The sequence below is a fragment of the Pituophis catenifer genome, unplaced genomic scaffold (genome assembly GCF_029215685.1).
Source record: "Pituophis catenifer annectens isolate HBS135680 unplaced genomic scaffold, rPitCat1.0.hap2 SCAF_2, whole genome shotgun sequence".
NCBI lineage: Eukaryota > Metazoa > Chordata > Lepidosauria > Squamata > Colubridae > Pituophis > Pituophis catenifer.
The window spans coordinates 108,150,366-108,170,578 of NW_027256882.1; the positions used below are offsets into that span (position 1 = coordinate 108,150,366).

The following is a 20,213-nucleotide window of genomic DNA, read 5'->3' on the forward strand; positions in this document are numbered from 1 at the left end:
AATCATAATTGATTCACATCAAGCAAGACCTCAAAAGGTAATAAATCGGGCTACAATATAACCTCGGACATACGAGATTACAAAACATTTCTTCCTTTTCTATCTCTGCAATTTTGGTATAGCACTATATTTTCTTTCAAAAGGCCTGTTCCGGGTTACAGGTCACGTGACGCCACCTTGACCGGTCCACAAGAGGGCGCATACAACGGGGCGCTTCCTGACGGTCTAGGAATAAAAATGGCCAGTCATCGCGCGCTTTCCGCCTCTCATTCAAAATCGGCGGCGACCACGGCCAATCAGAGATAAGATGAGCCCTTTCGTCCTACGATCGACGTTCCTAGTAGCCATTAGCGAACAGATGGGCCTGGCGGCCGTGGGCGTGAACAAAGCTAGAGTCGGCTAGTGATGGCGGAACGAGGCGGCGGCGGCGGCGGCGGAGGAGGAGGTGGTGGTAGCGGCGGCGTTGGTCCTGGCGGCGGCGAAGGTGATGCTGGTGCAGCGGAACGGTACAACAATGAAATAAGGTAAGGAGAAATCTCCCGCTGGAATCACTTCGCGCAGAACACCGGGAAGGTGGGAGGAACAAGCGGTCGCCGGCAGCACGAGGCCTTTTAAGAGCGCGCGCCTGCGCGCGCCTGCGCACACGACGCGCCGAAACCTCGAGCGTTCTTCGGCTTCACTGTTTCCTCAGTGGTTCATTCGCCCCCCCCCCGCCCTCCCTCTCTTTCGGCGCGAGGCGGAAGCGGCCGTTCAGCTTCCCCCCCTCCCCGCCCCTCTTCAGTCTTCACTTCAGCTCCGGTGAGGATTTGCTCTACGTTTGCTCTCCCGGGAGGGACCCCCTCGTTCTTTTCCCGACGCTCCCGAAAGTGTGCCGTTTGGGTGTGGGCTTTTTTGTTTGTTTGTTTGTTTGTTTCTAACGGCTATCAGGTGTCTTCGAGGAAGAGAAAACGCTGCGGGGACGGAGCGTTTGGTGCTCTCCTCAGGGCTGGATTCCCGGGGTGGGGGTGGGGGTGGTGTGTGTGTGTGTGTTGCTTCTGGGCGCGAGGACCTCGTCAAGCAAGCGGGGGGGGCGCCGTGGGGAGGGGGGAGAGAGAGAGAGTTCTCGCCCTCTCTGGTTGAACCCCGAAGCCTGACACGTGGCTTCGGCATTAGGCATTTAGGTGGTGGGCTCAGCCCAGAAGTCTGAGGTAATGCCGGACGACAAACTTTCCCCAAGTCTTTGGAGCCGCAGACTGACTGGATCCGGGGTCATTCAGCAGGAGGCAGCGAGACGTTGGTATGGATACAGGAAGACTGCACAGATGGCGATTATAAGATGGTCAGGGGTCGTCTGTGTCGAACTGTGGTAGTATATATATATTATATATGGGTGTGTATACACATAAATACACATAAAGGCCTACGAAAAGAATTTGTGTATATATATATATATATGTGTATACACACACACACACACACACACACACACACACACACACACACGAGTTCCAGGTATATTAGTAAAATGTATATGTATAGGCATCTATATGTCTATATATATATATATATATGTATTTCTCTTTAGCCAGGTTCTTCCTACATAAACCAAGATTTTTATGCAGCCCTAGTTCAGTGAAATCACAATCCACTAGTTTCTAGGCTTTTTTTTCCCGGCAGCCAGCAAACACTGCTGCCTATTGGGAGACTATATATATATATATATATATACCACCTCCATCTGAGGATCTTTCCCAGACTAATCCCCCTACAAGGATTCTTTCTCCAACCCGTCAAGTAGCTATAGCACGTTTTTCCCATTTGTAAATGAGATCTTGGGTAAGGGTGTTTGTCGATCGCATGCTGGGGAAAGCTGCAGCTTCTCCACATAACACCAAATCGTGTTACCCAGTTATAGGGTAGTCTGATAAGGTAATACAACCGGGATTTCCATTAGAAAATATTACTATATCTCCCTTTATTAGAATGAATGTATTGTTTCCGTTAGAAAATATTTAATCATCCATATAGTAAATGTTCTTCCGAAAAGAGTACGGTATATTATGAAACTAACCATGAGGATATTTGAGTGCGGTTATTATTGGATTGTAATAAAGCCCTTTGCATTTTTTAAGATGCAATTGAGGGGGCTCAACATGTAGGACTAACATGTAGGACTATAATCATAGGGTTATGATTAGTGTACCCTGCAAAAAAGGCTATCCAGAGTTTACCAGGATACTTTTATGATAAGAGAATTGTCCCTCTTCCAAAAAAAAAAATCACCCATAATTTTGTTAAAATTATAGTTAAATCTTAACTCCTAGGATGTCTTTCCTACAATGCCGATGAGTCTGGGTTTTTTTCTAGTGAATAGCATTTGTCAGTTCAACAAATCATGTGACTTATAACAGCCATTTGGGCCACTATTCCAAAAATCTTTGAGTGACAAGTGAACAGTTACCATTTTAAATAGTGTCCATGGAGATTTAATCATGATGTAGAACACTGAAAACAGTGCATCATGGTGGTAAAATGAAAAAGAGTGGAAACAAATATAGCTGGAATTGTCCCTTTTATGGTTACTCTAGCCTCTAAAACTTTGTAGGTGGAAGTGTTCAGATGTTTACTTATTCAATTTATGGGCATCACCAGTCTGCATCTGGTGGCTAGAAATCAGTTTATATCAAAGTAACTCAACGTTTTGAATCTGGACGACAAGATAACTGTAGTTAAGATATGTTACACAACAGCAAATAAGTAAAAAGTAAACTTTTTAAGTAAAAAGTTTGCCCAAGCCTTTAGTTTAAAAACTTATTCTCAAAATAACCTGGTATAAAGTCTTACATGAATGCAGCCTTAGATTTTATGGTAGCAGACTGCAATTACCCAGGTTTATATATAGTATTTGGAATTAGTAAACAATAGTGTTCTTACAGGTAATTCTCAACTTACTGTTTGGAGCAGAATTTCCATTGTAGTTTGTTGCAGTTGTGAGTCAAGTTGGATCCAATTTTATGACAATTTTTACAGGGTCATTAAGCAAATCCCCACAATTAAACAAATCCAGGTTTTCCCAATGGTTGGGGGTTTTCCCCCCAGAAATTGGCAAAAAGAGTACAAATTGCAACCGCATGGCTGCAAGACACTATCCAGTTGTAAATGCAAGCTGATTGCCTCATGATCACATGACCATGGGGTGCTGAGACAGTCATACATGCAGGTCATAAAAGCGAGTAAGTCACTTTTTCAAGGACATAACTTAGAACAGTTGTTAAATGAATAGTTGTAAGTCAAGGACTACCTGTATTAAACATCAGAAATTAGGGGGGAAAAACTAGACTCTGCTGTGGTAGATTTGGCCCAAATCTTGTTCATTTTTACAATAACTATAGCATGCAATATTGTATCCAATAATTAAAAGCCTTCAATATAAGATACGGTTAGCTTACACTGTTTGCCTTAATGCCAGAATTTGAGCAGTGGTTATGTCCAGTGAACAGTGTAGATTTTGGTGGAGAAAGGTAACGGAGGGTTTTATTTTGTGAAAGCGCTGTATTCTTTGGGATTACATTGTCCCTTCTGAGTCTGAAGACGTTTTTCTAAATGCCTACTATGAACTAAACTGAAAATATGTGTAAACATAGGAAATAATACGGTACATGTTCTGTTGAATCTGTCATGTCGTCGTGTCATTTGTCCGTCCGTTTTCCCCCCCCCCCACCTCCCCCCCACCCGCATGATTGATTTAGAGGAAGTTGCAGAACACACTTGCTTCACTGGTCATCTCCAGTTTGTATAAAATTGGTAGTCATGAGAGAATTTACTTTTCCATTCTGTATCTGCATGGCAAACAGGAAAAATCTAACTTTTTGTACAAGTTTTGGTTCGGGAGTTAAACTTATCTTTTCAAAGAGTTCATGTCTTTTATGATTGTAGATGCGTTTACTCTTTGGAAGAGCTAACCCAATCAGATTTCAAGGTGGTTATATTTACTGTAAGCAAATTGTACTTATCTATAAGCAAATAATTAAATGCTTCATAAGGAGATCTAATGAGACATGTGGATGACAGATGGAAAGGTTAGATCAGCATTGCTGATATTTTTAAAATGCCACAAACCAGATGTTGCGCTGTTTCCCATTTTTATTTTCTATTTCTAGCTATAATTTTTGGGCTTGAAGTTTAAATGGATAGAGGCTATTACATTGGCTTCACCAATGTTAAAAGCATAATAAAATATTTACATGTTCATCTTTCATATCAAATTATGAATTTACTATTAACAATTACATTCTTAAGCATATGAATTTGGACAAATTCGAAATGAGAAGGCATTAAATATGTCTTTGTTGTTTACTACCTTATAACCTTTGCTTTCAATTTTGAACACACACAGACACATTTACTAAAGTATCTTTATAGAAGGCTAGGTTGCATAGTGGGTTTAGTATACTGTACTCAAATTTTGCTCTACTAACAAGTGAAAATAATGTAGATATTCTCATGCAGCCATGTTTTGCACATCCATTCATGTTACGATATTGTTGGGTGTCTTGGTACTATGAGAATTGATTTCGAAATCATAGATATCTGTAGGAAGGGTGTGAGATTGTTATCTCATGTCTGAGATACTTTGGTACTAGGAGGGAAACTTGCATAGTGTCTTTTCATTCTAAGTAATTCCTGCTAGCTACTGGTTCATAGTAATTTAAAAGGTGAAAACAAAGCCTCCCCAAAAGTTTGGTGTCTCAGTATTATTTTTGAGAATTTCTGTGAGTTTATTTCATTACATGCATAACAGCAATGCTTTTGATGATAAGCAAGTTTTTGTTCTTTTGGTTTTGCTGATAGAATGGCTCAACAACAAGCACTGAGATTTCGTGGTCCGGCTCCTCCGCCAAACACTGTTATGAGAGGCCCACCACCTCTTATGCGTCCTCCACCACCTTTTGGTATGATGAGAGGCCCACCTCCACCACCTCGACCTCCTTTTGGACGTCCTCCATTTGATCCAAATATGCCTCCGATGCCACCACCTGGAGGAATTCCTCCTCCTATGGGACCTCCACATTTACAGGTAAAAGGTTTATGGGTTTTATTGCTCAATTCTTTGTAATGTGTAATTATTCTGTCTGCTGAAAAGTCATTGTAATATATTTCCAATGAAAAGCTTTTCTGAACTGCAGACTGTTCTTACTGAGTTCCAATTTTGTCCTGCTATTCATGGATAGGTTACAAGACTTCAAGTTGATCACTGTTGAAACAGGAAACGTAAGATGTTGGCTGTCCCCACCTTTTTTTTAATTTCAGCTTGCTACCTGACAAAGAAAATTAACATGGCAGTGATAGACTTTTCCTCTTCCAAAGACTTCCCGCATCACCCTGTGCTCTGCTTCCTGCCCCTTTGCATACCCACGGCCCTTGGGCTACTTCCCCCTCAACACTGGTTTCCTACTGGTCTTACCCCTGCACTGGGTCCCTGCAGGGTTTGGACTTCTTCCCCATGACCCACCGCGCACACATCTTTTGAAGATCTCTGGAGGTCTGGACTTCATATTAAGGAAGGAGGGCTGGCCACTTCATCTGTCAGTATGCCTGGGTTGTCTATCCACATGCTGAAAGCAGTCTCATTTCAATATGGCCACAATTCCTTGTGGCAGTGATGAAATTGCGGCTGCTTCCAGGATGCAGTTGCACAACCCAGCAATGAAACAGTCCTCTGGAGCTTTTCACAGCACTGCACAGACCATGTTAAGGACCCAGGAAGCATCGCTTTGTTGCTGGGCCATATGGGCACAACCCCAGGAGTGGCAGCCATTTTCTGAGCAAATACACTTCCATGCAGCTGCTTGGAAAATGACAGTTGCTTTCAGGTTTGCACCATGTGATCCAGCAATCAAGCAGCTTACTATGCTTCCCTAATCCAAGCTTTGGAGATCTTTAAAAGATAAGTGAGGAAATGGTTGGACCTGGGAAGAAGTGGGAGTGGAAAGAAGGACCAATGCCTGTGTGACCTAATGGAAGGGATAATTGGGAAGGTGGGCTGTAGCATCCCTCTGGTCGGTCCTAAGGGTGAATAACCATGGGTGCTATGGTGATCATAACTTCAGCACTAGCTCATAAGTAACCTTTGAGGAGGTCCACCATAACGTCAAATGGTGGTTAAGCAACTAGTCGTAAGTCAAGGACTATCTGTACCAACTAGGTCATCTTCATTCAGGAGTGTGCTTTTAAGGCCTGTCACTTGAACCTTTGCTTTAATTTTTGATTCATTCTTATTGGTTTATCAATTGTTTGGTTTTAATGAAATGTTCTTTTCCGTATCTGCTAGAGGTAGAGGAGGCCCATTTTCCAGGCAGACTGGTCTCTCACAATTGCTTAATTGTTCCCTCTGAACTTTTACAGTGTTTATTATTGTATGATATCAGTGAGCTTAGTCAGTGCCAGAGAATTTACAATATAATTTTGGGGTAATTAAGATGTGCACAAAGTAACTGGATTATATGAAAATAATTTTCTAAAAAAAGTTTAAAGATTATATCAAGATCTTGCACAGTTATGGGATTTCTTTCATGGAGAGGCTTGCCAGACATCCACATTGGTTTGATGTAATGAAGGTCTTACACATTTCCCAGACTTTTTAGTTCTATGTCTTAGCAGTATGTTAAATTGGGACGATTTACTTTTTTCTTGAGGTTAATGCTCTTCAAATTTTATTCATTTGTGCAATTTATCTACCACCTCAATTTTGACAGTCTCTTAGTTTACAAATATATTCAAATCTGAATAAAGCAAAACTACATTTTAAAATATTTATTCTCCGGACTTTAACCGGTCTCCTGGGGATTTTAAGTCCAAGGTGGTTCAGGAGTTCATGGCCTCTATGTCAATTATTGACTTGCACCAAGTAAATGAGGGCCTGATGCATGGGGCATGCTAGATTTGGTTTTGGTTTTGTAACATGGTCTAATTTTGGAGAGTATTGCCATCAGTCTGTTGCTATGAACAGTTCACTCTCTGATTGCCCTCTGGTTTGGCAGTGTCACTCCCTCCAACAACCTCCCTCAGGAGACTAAAGGATCTTGTTCAGTTCCAATGGGGCATCAGGATTTCCTCTGAGAATCTGGTAGGCAACTTAGCTGATGACTGGGTGGGCACTGAGGTAGGTGATGAGACTATAGATTGGATTGGTCCAGTGAGGCTTCTTTCTGTGTGCAGATCCAGAGGTACATCTTGGTTTTCTGAGTTTCTCAGGGAAATGAAGCACCAGAAGGAATGTTTAGAGCGCTCTTGCAGAAGACAAACAATAAATCTGTCTGAACGCAGATAACAGCCCACATTTTGGCTTACGGTATTTTGTGATGATAAGGGCTGGAAAATGCTGTTATTTGTTCACCCTTTTTGCATCTGGCAGTAACCACCTCGCAGTTCTGGTTAGGATAACCTATTGCCTCCTGGGAAGCTATGGGTCCTAGGAATATCCATAGGGCCACAGTGAATAACATTCATGCTATCTGACCAGTTGTTCAGAGTTAGACTCTGACTGGGAAGATCCCAATTGAGTTGCCAGTCTTGCAATATCATCCTGATTGGAGTTTTATTCTGTGAATAGCTTGCCTTGAGATCCTGAATAAAAGGCAAGATATACATCAAAGTAGGAAGACTTTATGAAAAATTGCTTCAGGATCTGGTACTGTAGTCTTAAATATAGTAGTAAGATTAATTCTGCTGCTTTCAGCATTCAATTCTAATGAATTTAACAAATTTCACACATTGAATTGCTATGCTTTGTGTTTATTGTTAATATAACTGTAACAGTTGTGATAGTTATATAACAATTGTGCTTGTTATTGGAACTATATTGGGCAAGGTCTGCTTTCCTGTAATATGAAATGCATTTTTCTGTTCTGTGCTACTTTTTCCTCTTCCATGATAACCTTGTTTCTTTTACATGAACAAGCATATTTAACATTTCTGTAGGAAATAACATTTCTGGATTAAGAGTGTTTGATGTATTACTATTATTTCTATTTATAGAGACCACCTTTTATGCCTCCTCCTATGCCACCCCCTCCTGGTATGATGTTTCCTCCAGGGATGCCACCTGTGTCTGCTCCTGGAACACCAACTATGCCACCTAATGAAGAGATATGGGTAGAAAACAAAACTCCAGATGGAAAGGTCAGAGTTATATCTATTAATAATTACAACAGTAATTGTTACGTCAGCAAATGAAATGGAAAAAAATATTTTTGCATAGCCTAAACAATTCCAATCAGTGCATTCTGTTTTATATTCTAAATGTTTGAGAACAGTCATAACTGAAAATCACTCTTTGTTGCTCAAAAGATGTTGATTGGCATGGATAATCAATTTTATTAAAATTGGCCGATTGGCATCTTTAATTATTTTAAATCAGATTTTAAATTCTCATAAGAAACTATGGAAAGAGAAGTTAAAAAGATTTATTTTATTTTTTATTTTTTATTATTCAATTTATTTGTTATCCATTTTAACCATTGGCCTACTCTGGGTACTTACAACATAAAACATAATATGTACTCTGTGTGTGTGTGTGTGTGTGTGTGTGTGTGTGTTATGTAAATAAAACAAAACAAAAACAATGAAAATATGGTAATATGATTTAAAAGATGGACAAGTAGGGAGATTGCACAGGATGGCAAGACTGGTCTGCTATTAATAACCAATGGTATTCCCCCATAGGATCCCCAACCAGCAGAGCCACATTTTCAGACTCTTACAGAAAGACAGGAGAGTGTAAAATAGACCTCATCCTGGGGGTGAGTGGTGGGGTGGGTAGATGTTATGTGCTGCCTATACGAACCACCATAATTTTAGCTTGAAGCTAAATTAAAAATTATAATGGTTAGATAGTAGAGGTTGAATGGAAAATTATTTGGAATAACAAATGTAATTTCCTCCTAGGTTTATTATTACAATGCACGGACACGTGAGTCAGCGTGGACTAAACCTGATGGAGTGAAAGTTATTCAACAGTCTGAATTAACCCCAATTTTAGCTGCTCAAGCTCAAGCTCAGGCCCAGGCCCAGGCCCAGGCCCAGGCCCAGGCTGTAGGTGCATCAACACCAACTACTAGTAGTCCTGCATCAGCAGTATCTCCTTCTACATCATCGAGTAGCTTGTCTTCTACTACATCTACCACTACAACAGCAACTTCGGTTTCACAAACAGTTTCCAGTGAGTAAAATTTGCAAAATGAAATAAAATAGAGGACGGGGGAAGCTTATAAACATGGGAAATAATTTATTATATAATTTGTTTTATCAATATAATTTTGTAGGTCTTCATGTATATTCCTTTGGTACACATAGGATTATCATTTATGTTGTTAATCAGTTAAGTGGAACATTGTTTAGTATATCTGCATGGATGTAAACAATCTAGCTTTCTTGAGGGGGTACCTTTGTAAACGAGTTAGGTTATTTAAATTGTACACCTGTCCTATGTGCATATTGTTGCACCTCCACTGTTTCTATGGTCATCTGTATCACATTTAAAATAACCTTATTCTTTTAACAGGAAAAAACCCTCTTTAAAAAAGGAAATGTAAATTTTTTCAACTTTGTTTACTTTTTTGATACAGATACTAAATCTGAGGTAATTCAAGTAATAAAATCTTCACGTGCCTTGCTGGCTTAAACATGCAATTGGTGAAATTCTGTCTCAAAGTAGAATTCTACAACAATTTCCCTGTTTGCCTATTACAGCTAATGTCATTAGTAGGGAAATGTGTGACAATAATCTCTAGGCTTGCACTGTGCTTTGAATCTGATCTTCAGAAACCACTACAATATGTGAATGTAGCACTGATTTGCAACACCTTGTAAACATCTGGGTATGCTCCTAGGAAAAGCACAACTGCTTTAAGGTGTTGAAAACAGCACTATATTTGTACTTCTGTATGCTCTGAGGCACATTTTGAAACACCGTACCTTTCAATTCCTTAACTGAATTGCTAATAGAACGTACACTTTTGCTTAAGAAAGGAAAAAACCTGCATGCTTAGGTCTTCATATTTCAGAAATAGATATTTGACTTCTGTTGGCCTTTCTTATTAAGGGATCAGCTGGTGACAGTCCTAATCTGTTAAACTATATGTATGTATACATATCCAGTTGGAAAGTGTAAGAACAATAACAATGCTTAATAATATAAAAGCACATCATTATCTGTCCCAAAATAACCACAGCTAATTATTTCCAAAGCACTGCTTTAGCTTACAAAATAGAGAACAGCAAAATTCTTGATCCTTCCATATGTTTATCCCCCTATGGCTCTTCAAAAGTATTTCTTTCCTCTTTCTCTTCCTTTTCCTTCTCCTGAGTTTGATGACTCTGCAGCACTCCAAACTCATGGCAGTTCAAGGAAGAATGGTTTGAGCTTGTGAGAAGTGCTGTATATTGTAGTATATTAATCATATTCAGTTTATATCATAAATGCCTAATTGATCTTGTAGTGTGATGACTATATGGCAGTGATTCATAAGAAATTTAACATATTAAGTTTCTACGATGTCTAAATATATGTTTGAATGTGAAGTGATTAAGTGTGGTTTTGTGTCTTTGTACATGTGTATATATACATAAACACAACTTTCCAGAGTTCATTCCTACTTGCCATCTGTAAATCAAGGAGGAGACAGGAAAAAACCACTAGAGTTCAGTTTGTATATATATTTATTTAGTATACCGTACTTTTTGGAGTATAAAACACACTTTCTCTCCCCCCCCCCCAAAAGAGGGTGGAAATGTTGGTGTGTCTTATACACTGAATACAGCCATTTTTGGCCTCCCGAAACCCCACTCCATGCGTCCTGTTTTCACGTTTTTCGCAAAAACGGGGGGCGCAGAGGGTTTGGAAGGCCTGCAGAGTGCTCTTGGGGGCCGGGAAGGGCAAAAACAGTTTTTTTCTTGTTTACCTCTTCGCAATCTTGGTGAGTCTTATAATCCAGTGCATCTTATAGTGTGAAAAATATGGTACTTTTATTTCCATCTGTCTTTAAAGTATAAATATTTGGCAGTACAGACAATTTGTAGAAAGTGGCAATTCTTAGGGAACAATTGTTTATATTTGTGATTCTGGAAGCAATGAGAATGTTATTAGGCTCTTCTATAAACTGTAGATTTATTTTTTTAAGACGGCAAAAATGCATATGATCTGCTAAAAAATTAAATACTTCAGTTTGGGGAGACATCGAACTTCTGAATTACTAAATGTGTGTTTCCTGTTTTATTCTTTTTAGATCCACATAAAAATAAGAACATATTGAGTAAATAACTCTTAAATTAATCCAAGTTGCTGGTTTTCCTGATTTCATTGTATGATCTATTTTATTTTCTTAAATGAAATACAGTATTGAAATATAATGTCAACCTATCCAATGTAGTATTAACTTTTAGTGCCAGCTGGAGGTGCTATAGGATTCTAAAATTTGTACTCCTTCATTTCAAGATTGAAAGATTGTACATTATACTCCTGTAGTGCTTTCCTTTTGGTTTGAAATGTTTTGATTTGTATTTCATATTTTCAAATAGTCTAAGCAACAGGGAAATTATCAGCTTGGTATATATTTATATTATTACATCCACTTTTTAAGTGGCTAGATGTTTTTCTATTTAGTCAAGTAAAATAACGTAAATATACATATAAACATATTTTGCCATTGCTATGAAGGTTTGTTAGGTAACTTATATAGAAAATGAGGTGAAATATAACCATTTGAAAAAAAATCTCAGTATTAGTTATATTCAGAAGTATAGCTCACTTACGCTCTTGAGATGAATATGTGAATATAAGGTATATTTTTAGAGTTACCCAGAATACTTATTTACTCTTTGAAACAGAAATGCCTTTGAAAGAATAGAGCAACTTGAGGATGTTAGTTCTAACTTTTAAACATGTTAAGCAAATTTTTACTGAAATGAAAAAGTGTGTAAATTCTTAAGCAGTCTCTTTGCAAATTGTTTATATATTTATAAATATACCCAGCTTTGCAAGGAAGTCTTAGTGGACCCTATAAAATATACAATTTGTATTATATGATTCAGGGTTTCAGATGTTTGTTTTCTTTATCAGCACCTACAACACAAGACCAGACCCCCAGCTCAGCTGTTTCAGTTGCCACACCTTCAGTCAGTGTTTCAACCTCTGCTCCTTCTGCTACACCTGTGCAGACTGTACCCCAGCCAGTCCCACAGACGCTGCCTCCTGCAGTTCCTCATGCAGTTCCTCAGCCAACAGCAGCAATACCTGCTTTTCCACCAGTAATGGTACCTCCATTTCGTGTTCCCCTTCCTGGCATGCCTATTCCACTTCCAGGTAAATTGGGAGACAATGACTGTCTTATTAGCCACATGTCCGTGTTGTCAATTTGTTTGCACTCATGTGTCCACTGTGTATGCAATTTGCCTGAATCCTCTTCATTTAAAATTTATTGTTAAAATTTGGACTTTTTAGATAGGCTATTTAAAGCACCCTTCCCCAGCTCTCAATATCTATTTTTATTAGAATGAAGCCACATTTTTTGCTTGAGCAGAATACATGTTTTAAAATGTATTTATTTCAACTAATATTTGGAAGAAATTCACCTTTTCTGTGATACTTAAGTTGCAATCCTTTAGAACTTAACTTATGAATAAGTGGTCTTAAATTTGATTTAAAAAATGCTTTTGGGTAGCCAATGCAGGATTGTGACATAAAAATAAGATATTGAAAATATTGCTATGGATAGAAGAAAATTTTCATGTTAAACAAAACTGTATTCAGAATTTTAAACTAATCACCTTAAAAGTTCATTATATTGCCAGAAATGAGTTTAAACTATACTTGGTAATAGCAGTATTTATTATTTGGAGAACAGAAGAACCTTTGAGCTCATATATTATCTGATCATAACTTTCAACAGCCTGAGTCATCATGACCAATAATGAAGGATGGTGAGAAGTGTAGTTCAGCATTGTGTACTAATTTAGGCCCTTTATGCATACACACATTTGATAAATATTAAGTTGAAAAATTATAGAATTTTAGAACACTTTAAGCATTAAGAGTTATTTTGCTCACTAGTAATTATCAGGTAAAATGTATTATTAAAAACAAGGAGCACAATACATGACAGCATGTGTAGTCGGCTCCTATTCTATCCTTTTTATTCCTTTGTAAAGCTGTTCCTGAAATATGATTTGGCCAAGAAAGTTCATAATTATGGACAGATATTTAGATCTGTACACACTACATATACTGAAGTGTCTATTAGCATTTTCAATTACATATTGGCCATTCAATATTTTTGTACTGATTTCCTTTATTGCAAATATAAATATAATCATAAATTAAAATACAAAATATAAACAGATTAAAATAGTATAAAATAATTCATTCAGTTAAAAATTGAAAGAAAGAACAGGGAAATTAAAAGCCATTTATATAAGGCTTGGGAAAGAGATATAGACTTTAATTCTGCATCTCAAATTATAGCCATAAGTTCCTCACGGATTTCAGGGAAGATTGCTTTTCAGAGTAGAACATAATGTTATGTTAAATTTCACTTGATCGATCAATGTAAAGTTTTTAATCTCAAAATGAAATCAAGCGTCAGGTAGCTGTGCTTAAAAGGAGATGTACAACTGATGTTAATGGGATTAAATCTTTTGTTAATAAACATGTTTATTTATTCAAATCCTGGTTTCTTCACTCCTTCCTTTACCTGATAATGGGTACAGACTAGAAAGCTATTGAGTAAGTGCATGCAAGCTACTAGCTGTGGCTACTGCATTTTGACAAGCCAAGATTGAAAAGTCCAATTATAAATTCATGTCCTGGCTTTTTGGGAAACTATCAGGTATAGTTTCCTTGTTTGAATCTAATGTAAAGACGTTGCTGCTTTTCTTGGCTTTCTTACTCTTCTCAAGTAGTAACCTAATCATAGAAATATATTTGAAAATGGATATAACTACAGAGTTAGCTCTTTTATGAATATTGCAACCATTCTCAATTGCCTGGAAGCACTTTTTAGAATAGATATATACAATGCCAGTTTCATACTTTGACACCATCAGTATCATGCTGAGACATAATGTCACATTTCAGAATGGTTGTTTGTGGTCTGTGCTACTTGCCAAAATGTTTGAATTTGTAGTGGAAACTTGACCTCTTAATAACATACAAAGTGATGTTCTAGTACAGTGGTTCTCAACCTTCCTAATGCCGCGACCCCTTAATACAGTTCCTCATGTTGTGGTGACCCCCAACCATAAAATTATTCCTAAAACTATTGAAAATATATGTTTTCCGATGGTCTTAGGCGACCCCTGTGAAAGGGTCATTCGACCCCCAAAGGGGTCCCGACCCACAGGTTGAGAACCACTGTTCTAGTAGCTATTTTGTAAAGTAGTATTCTCTAAAATATCAGCATGAATGATCATTTATCCTTAAGCTTGAAATGTTTCCAGAATATTCAGAATAGCAGTTTTGCAACTGAAGTTAATAGTTTTTAATTTCATTTGTTAAAATAATTTAAAATAAAAAAGTCTTTGCACAGCTGTTCATGCCACTGTGGTTCATTTTTTTCAATCTGTGTTACTTTGAAGTCCTGTCAGGTTAAAATTCTATTTCACTGAGGGAAAAAATACAGGGTTGGAACATTTTCGATATTGAAAAATGTTCTTGCATTTTGCTAAATAAAATCAATAATAAACAATTGAGAGATATCCCAGTTTAGACTTTTTGTAATCCTAAAAACTTCTTTGCTATTATAAGAACTGGAATCTTTATTGTTTAATCATAATTAAGGGAAATACATATTTGATCTGTTGAATAATTAAATAAACAATATTTTGCCCTTGAGTCAATGCAGACTCCTGGAGACTGCCTGGACTAGTTCCTGCAGTTTTCTTGGCAAGATTTTGCAAGTGGTTTGCTCTTGCCTCCTTAGGGCTGAGAGTCAGAGGGGCTAGCTAGTTGGCTTTGTGTCTAAGGTAGAATTAGAATTCACTATCTCCTGTTTTCTAGCCTGGTGCCTTAATCACTACATCAGACTGTAATTACAACCGTGCAGATTTGAAAAACCAGTGTAGCATAGTTTATACTAGTATTTATAAATATAACTGCTCTTCCTTTGAATATTTCTTGTAAAAGGTAGCTATAGATTTGTATGTCAAAGTTGACAAACTTTTTTTTTTAAAAAAATCTTGTACAGATTCAATAGTCTTTCATACATATTTGTTTAGAATAACTTTAAGTACAGTTGTGTATGTGGGTGTAATTTCCTCTAAATGAAAAGGGCTTGTTCTTAATAAAAGTGTATAGACCTTATTTTCAGAGTTGTTCAAACAATTTAGCATACACTCAAAACCTTTACAGTTTTGCTTTATACATAAGTAAAGGTTCTGCATCTTATTAAAAAAAAATATCCCCAAAATATCCCTTATTAGAAAAAATATGCCAAATCCCAAAAATATCCCAAATAACTGGGCTCTTTGTTTTTCTTTGGACATTTCGCTTCTCATCCAAGAAGCTTCATCTCTTTTTCAGTAAACTGAAGAAGCTTCTTGAATGAGAACCAAAACATCTTCAAGGTCCATTGCCTTTTGAAAAAGCATGACATAGAAGACTGAGAATCCCATATAGACAATTATAAAAAATAGTTAGCAGTTAATACAGGTTCTGGATCAATTTAATGATACCTTAACATTTTATGTTGGACACTTGTGGAGAAGCATTTAGTTTTATTTTTGTGTATGTGCTTGAACTGAAAATTTCTTGCTTATTAAATAATAGATGGGAGTGAAAATATGTGGAAAAAAAGATTCAGAAAGTCCCAATTTTTCATATTAAGTGTTAGGAGATATAATAACTATACCTCTGTTGCAGTTATATTCTTTAAATAATCTCTTGTGTGGAAACTCATTCTGTATATTATTTCCTCCCTTCTCTGTTCATTATTGGATGCCTAATGTTATGTGATCTGCCAATCAGTTTTTTAAATATAAAACATTTACCAGCTTTGTTCCTTTCAACAAATAAACTTAATCAGATCTTTTCAGTTATCTTTACTACTCAGTAGTTCGCAGAAGCTCCCATATTTTAGGGAACTTATTTAAAATTTAGATGAGATATTTGAGGTGAAAAAAATTATGAGACAGCTAATGTAGGCTGCTAATGAGCCATCAACTCAGCTTTTCTCTTTCTTTATTTCGCCCTGTTTATCTTATCTCTTTTTATCTCAGTTTACTTCCTTGCCTTCAATCTGGTCTTTCCCCCCCCCCCTTCCAAACTGATACTTCTTGACCTTCTAATCACATTTTGGCTTCTCACCACCAGTTTTCTGTTCTTGTTAAATATAAAACAGTCCAGTAAGCACTTATAACAGCCCTATTGAGCACAGTGGGACTTATTTCAAAGTAAACATGCAGAGAATTGATTTGTATAAGCTGTTCTTACCTAAGTACTTGATAAAATTATGTAAACAGAGCAGAATAAATATGATTTAGTCTCATAGCATTGCTTTGTAAGGGGGTAAAGAAGTGTGTCCTCATTGAATTTAAAGCCCCGGGTCATTGTTAGATTTTTTTTTTTAATAGAAAGGACTGGTGTCTTCCAAATCTTGCTCATTATAAAGCAAGATTATTATAAAACCAGTAATTTTCTGGCATGATTTTAAGAAAATACTATCACAAAACTGACTTTAAATCTTCCTATTTATTTCTTGTTGCCATTGGAAAAAAAAAATGGCATGCTAAATTTCTAGCAGAAAATTGATACTGCTCAGATTCCCAGTGGTAGCTGACATACAGTGGCAGCTTTCCAACATGCTTGCTTATCCATTTTACAGGTGTAGCAATGATGCAAATAGTCAGCTGCCCGTATGTAAAGACAGTCGCTACCACCAAGACCGGTAATTTTTTTAAAAACATCTTAGTCTGTTTTGTCTGTAAGTTGGCATGGTAGTGAATGTTGTTGTTTTACCTTTTATTTGCTTTTTCCCAAATAACTGAATATTTATCTTTATTTTCAAAATATACTTATAAGTACAGATTTCACATGTAGCCAGCAAGAAACTCTCCCAATTAACTTAAATTATTAGTTTAATTATTGTAGTATGGATTTTCTGCAAGTTAAAATTACTCATGTGAATCTCTTCCATGTCCATGTTTTGTTTTTCTTTTTCTTTATGGGGATACAGTGCTTGGTTTTCCCTCTCCTGCCATTTGTACAGTGACCAGATCTTGTTTGCATGTTAGTGTGTTTGTGTTTGTGTATCTATGTATATGTCTGATTTTAAACCAATATTATGAAGGTTGTTCTACATACCTATATTTCATTAAAAATAAATAAACATAAACATAGATTTATGTGGCACTAAGCCTGTTATTTTTGTTAACATATATACTTTACATTGATGTACTTAAAAGAAAAATTCTTAATTGGCAACACAGTTATAAACTATCACTATTTAACCCAACAGCTATCTAAAATTGTACTAAGTATTTCAAAACCTTTCTAAGTAAAGATCGGGTCTAGGAATAAAATACTGTAAAGTTAATCTTCAACAGAAATATTTTTCCTGTTAAAAATGACTATAAAGAGGCTATTTGTCAAAATTGGAATATTTCCAATGTTCAGGTTGAAAAGACATAGAAAAACAGCGATTCCTATAAATGGTTACTACCATTGGTAGCGAATGGAACTTATAAGTGTCTCTTCTTTTTCATGGTGCTTTCATATATAAAACTTGGTAGATCACATACTTTTAACTAGAAAAAAAGCACTAAAAGTGATTATTTACTGATATTCACTGTGCAGTGGTTGACTTTTTACTACTTAGTTATGTTGAAAGTATTACTTTTCAAGGAAAGTAAATTATTTTTACTTAATGCTAAAAACTAATGTAAACATTAAAAAACTTTTTAAACATGAATGGTACAATTTCACATGGTATGTCGAATGCTGACTACAGTTTGTGTTAGAAGTTGGTTGTGAAATAAAGGAATGATAGTGATTAGAATTTGTGCTGGAAGCACACTTTACTATTTAGAAGAAATATATGAACTATTATTAGTAATGGCTTGGTTTTCAGTTGCTTTATATATTGAATTTAGGTTGGTGGTTTTAATTAATAGAGTTACTTTTCATCAGTATTTGCCTTTTTATTGCTCCTTCTTATGTAGGTGTCTTGCCAGGAATGGCTCCTCCTATTGTACCTATGATCCATCCTCAGGTTGCTATTGCCGCTTCACCTGCTGCATTGGCTGGAGCAACAGCAGTCTCTGAATGGACAGAGTACAAAACAGCAGACGGGAAAACATACTACTATAATAATAGGACCTTAGAATCAACATGGGAGAAGCCTCAAGAACTGAAAGAGAAAGGTACAATGTTTAGTTTTGGTTTGTATATACAGTGTAAGTTGGTTCAGAAAATTAAGACAAATTGCAGTGAACTCTCAGTTTAATGGACACTGAGATAGATATCTATTAAAATCAAATGTACAATAAGTGGTTTCAAGACCAAAAATGCACTTGTAAAAAGAAAACCTATCAATAACCATCAGTTCAAGGAAGAGAAGGGGGCGGGTTTGCTGGTTTACAGTTATATTGATATTGGATGAGTGAGAAGTTTGAAGAAAATGTCTGATGCATCTTGGAAGACTCTGCCTTCTTTGTTGAATCACTATAAGCTTCACTGATGATTCAGTTTGTTAACACTTCCATTCTGTTCACAAATTAACAAAGCTATTCATCACTTGATTTTATAATTTATTTTCAATTGGTCCACTCCATGTACATACGAAATTTCTTAAACACAATATTTGAGTAATTGTTCATTGCAGACAATAATGTCTAGCATTTTCCTGTATTAGATCATATATTTTCTTGGCCTAATTTCAGATTTATTTATTTTTTTTTACTGCTAAGCATTTATCTCCCTCTTCCTTGAAATTCAGTTTTTGTCTCATAAATCCAAAACTTATCTACAAAACTGATAAAATCAACAGTTTGGTATAGTGGTTAATGTATTTGTACCTTTTTGCAAGAATTCACATAAGACACTGCCAAAAATATTGATGCCACTCACTTTCTCAAAGCATCTCAATTTGGCATGAAAAAAAATTGTAACTGACACAAGGAAATGACACCTATTTTTCTTTATTCTGCAGTCTTTAGAGCAGACACTTTATTTTAGATGTATGACTTATGGCTGTAAATATTCACTGAGCTAGAAAACATAGTATGTCTTTTTGGGTAGTGTAATGATTGCAGTAACTGAATGATTTGCGAAGGCGGAACTGAACAAAGCATTAACGTGCAGCGGGAAAGAGACAGCACAATTGAAGATTGTCTTCAATAAAGAATTTGGCCAATAATAATTACCGTAGAAGTGTTTATCTAGTTTGATGTTTTTATACATTGCAATGCTAATAAAAGAAAATATTTTTTCAGAATATTTGTTTTACCAATTACAACAAGTAAACTCTATTTGTGTTTGTGTATTCCTTCCGTGCTTTTCCCAAGAAATGTATTGCTATACTGATTCTTCTCTGAGTGCTGTTTGGTGAATATATTTATTTTTCATCAGTAAATTTTCCTCAGAACTATATAGCAAATTTGTATGTATACATTTCTAATAGACAGTTTGGTCATTCCTATATATGTAATTGCTCATATCTGAATATTATTTTAATGTAACTTTGGTATTTACTGTCATTGCAAATAACCCATTATCTAGTACTTAAAACCATGTTTTTCCTGTGATTATCTTGAATTCTGTATTGATATTGTGCATGTAAAGGTCTAGCCAACTCCATTCATTATTTTAAAAATAATTCTTTAAAATATTAACTTTTTCATAATGTTAATTTGGAGTCAATCGATTAGTTGTAATGAATTTTTTTCAAGGATTGCTCTACTATATGCAAATGACAAATTGCCTCTGGTAAATATTGAGTATCTAATTTGCTTTGGACATTTTTAATTGTTTTGTATGGTTAATATATAGATGTTTTACTCTGAAGGCTGCTTTTTAGGATTTTCTACTGTTCGCCAACATTTTCTTAGTCCTATATTCATCTTCATTTAAAAATAATAATTTTGTCTCATGATTTTGCTAATTCTGCCTCATGATTTTGGTATTTTTTTCTTTGTCTGTATGTCTAACTATCTAGCTATTTAATATTCTTTGCCTCTTGAGTATT

At 36.3% G+C, this 20,213-nt stretch overlaps 1 protein-coding gene across 6 annotated transcripts in view; it reads left to right on the forward strand.

Annotated features, from left to right (window-relative positions):
* The first annotated feature begins 425 nt into the window (after positions 1–425).
* TCERG1 (transcription elongation regulator 1) overlaps positions 426–20,213 on the forward strand; it is a 42,367-nt gene continuing 22,579 nt past the window's right edge. For 2 of the 6 annotated variants that reach the window (XM_070937347.1, XM_070937353.1), the window contains exons 1-7: positions 426–524; positions 4,831–5,056; positions 8,017–8,160; positions 8,926–9,199; positions 12,098–12,340; positions 16,854–16,916; positions 18,190–18,390. In XM_070937347.1, the coding sequence (XP_070793448.1) occupies positions 4,832–5,056; positions 8,017–8,160; positions 8,926–9,199; positions 12,098–12,340; positions 16,854–16,916; positions 18,190–18,390 (1,150 nt within the window). In that variant the 5' untranslated portion in view covers positions 426–524; position 4,831. Of the gene's footprint in view, positions 525–721; positions 799–4,830; positions 5,057–8,016; positions 8,161–8,925; positions 9,200–12,097; positions 12,341–16,853; positions 16,917–18,189; positions 18,391–20,213 lie in introns of those variants that run through there. The other 4 variants (XM_070937351.1, XM_070937352.1, XM_070937348.1 and 1 more) reach the window with 3 other exon arrangements.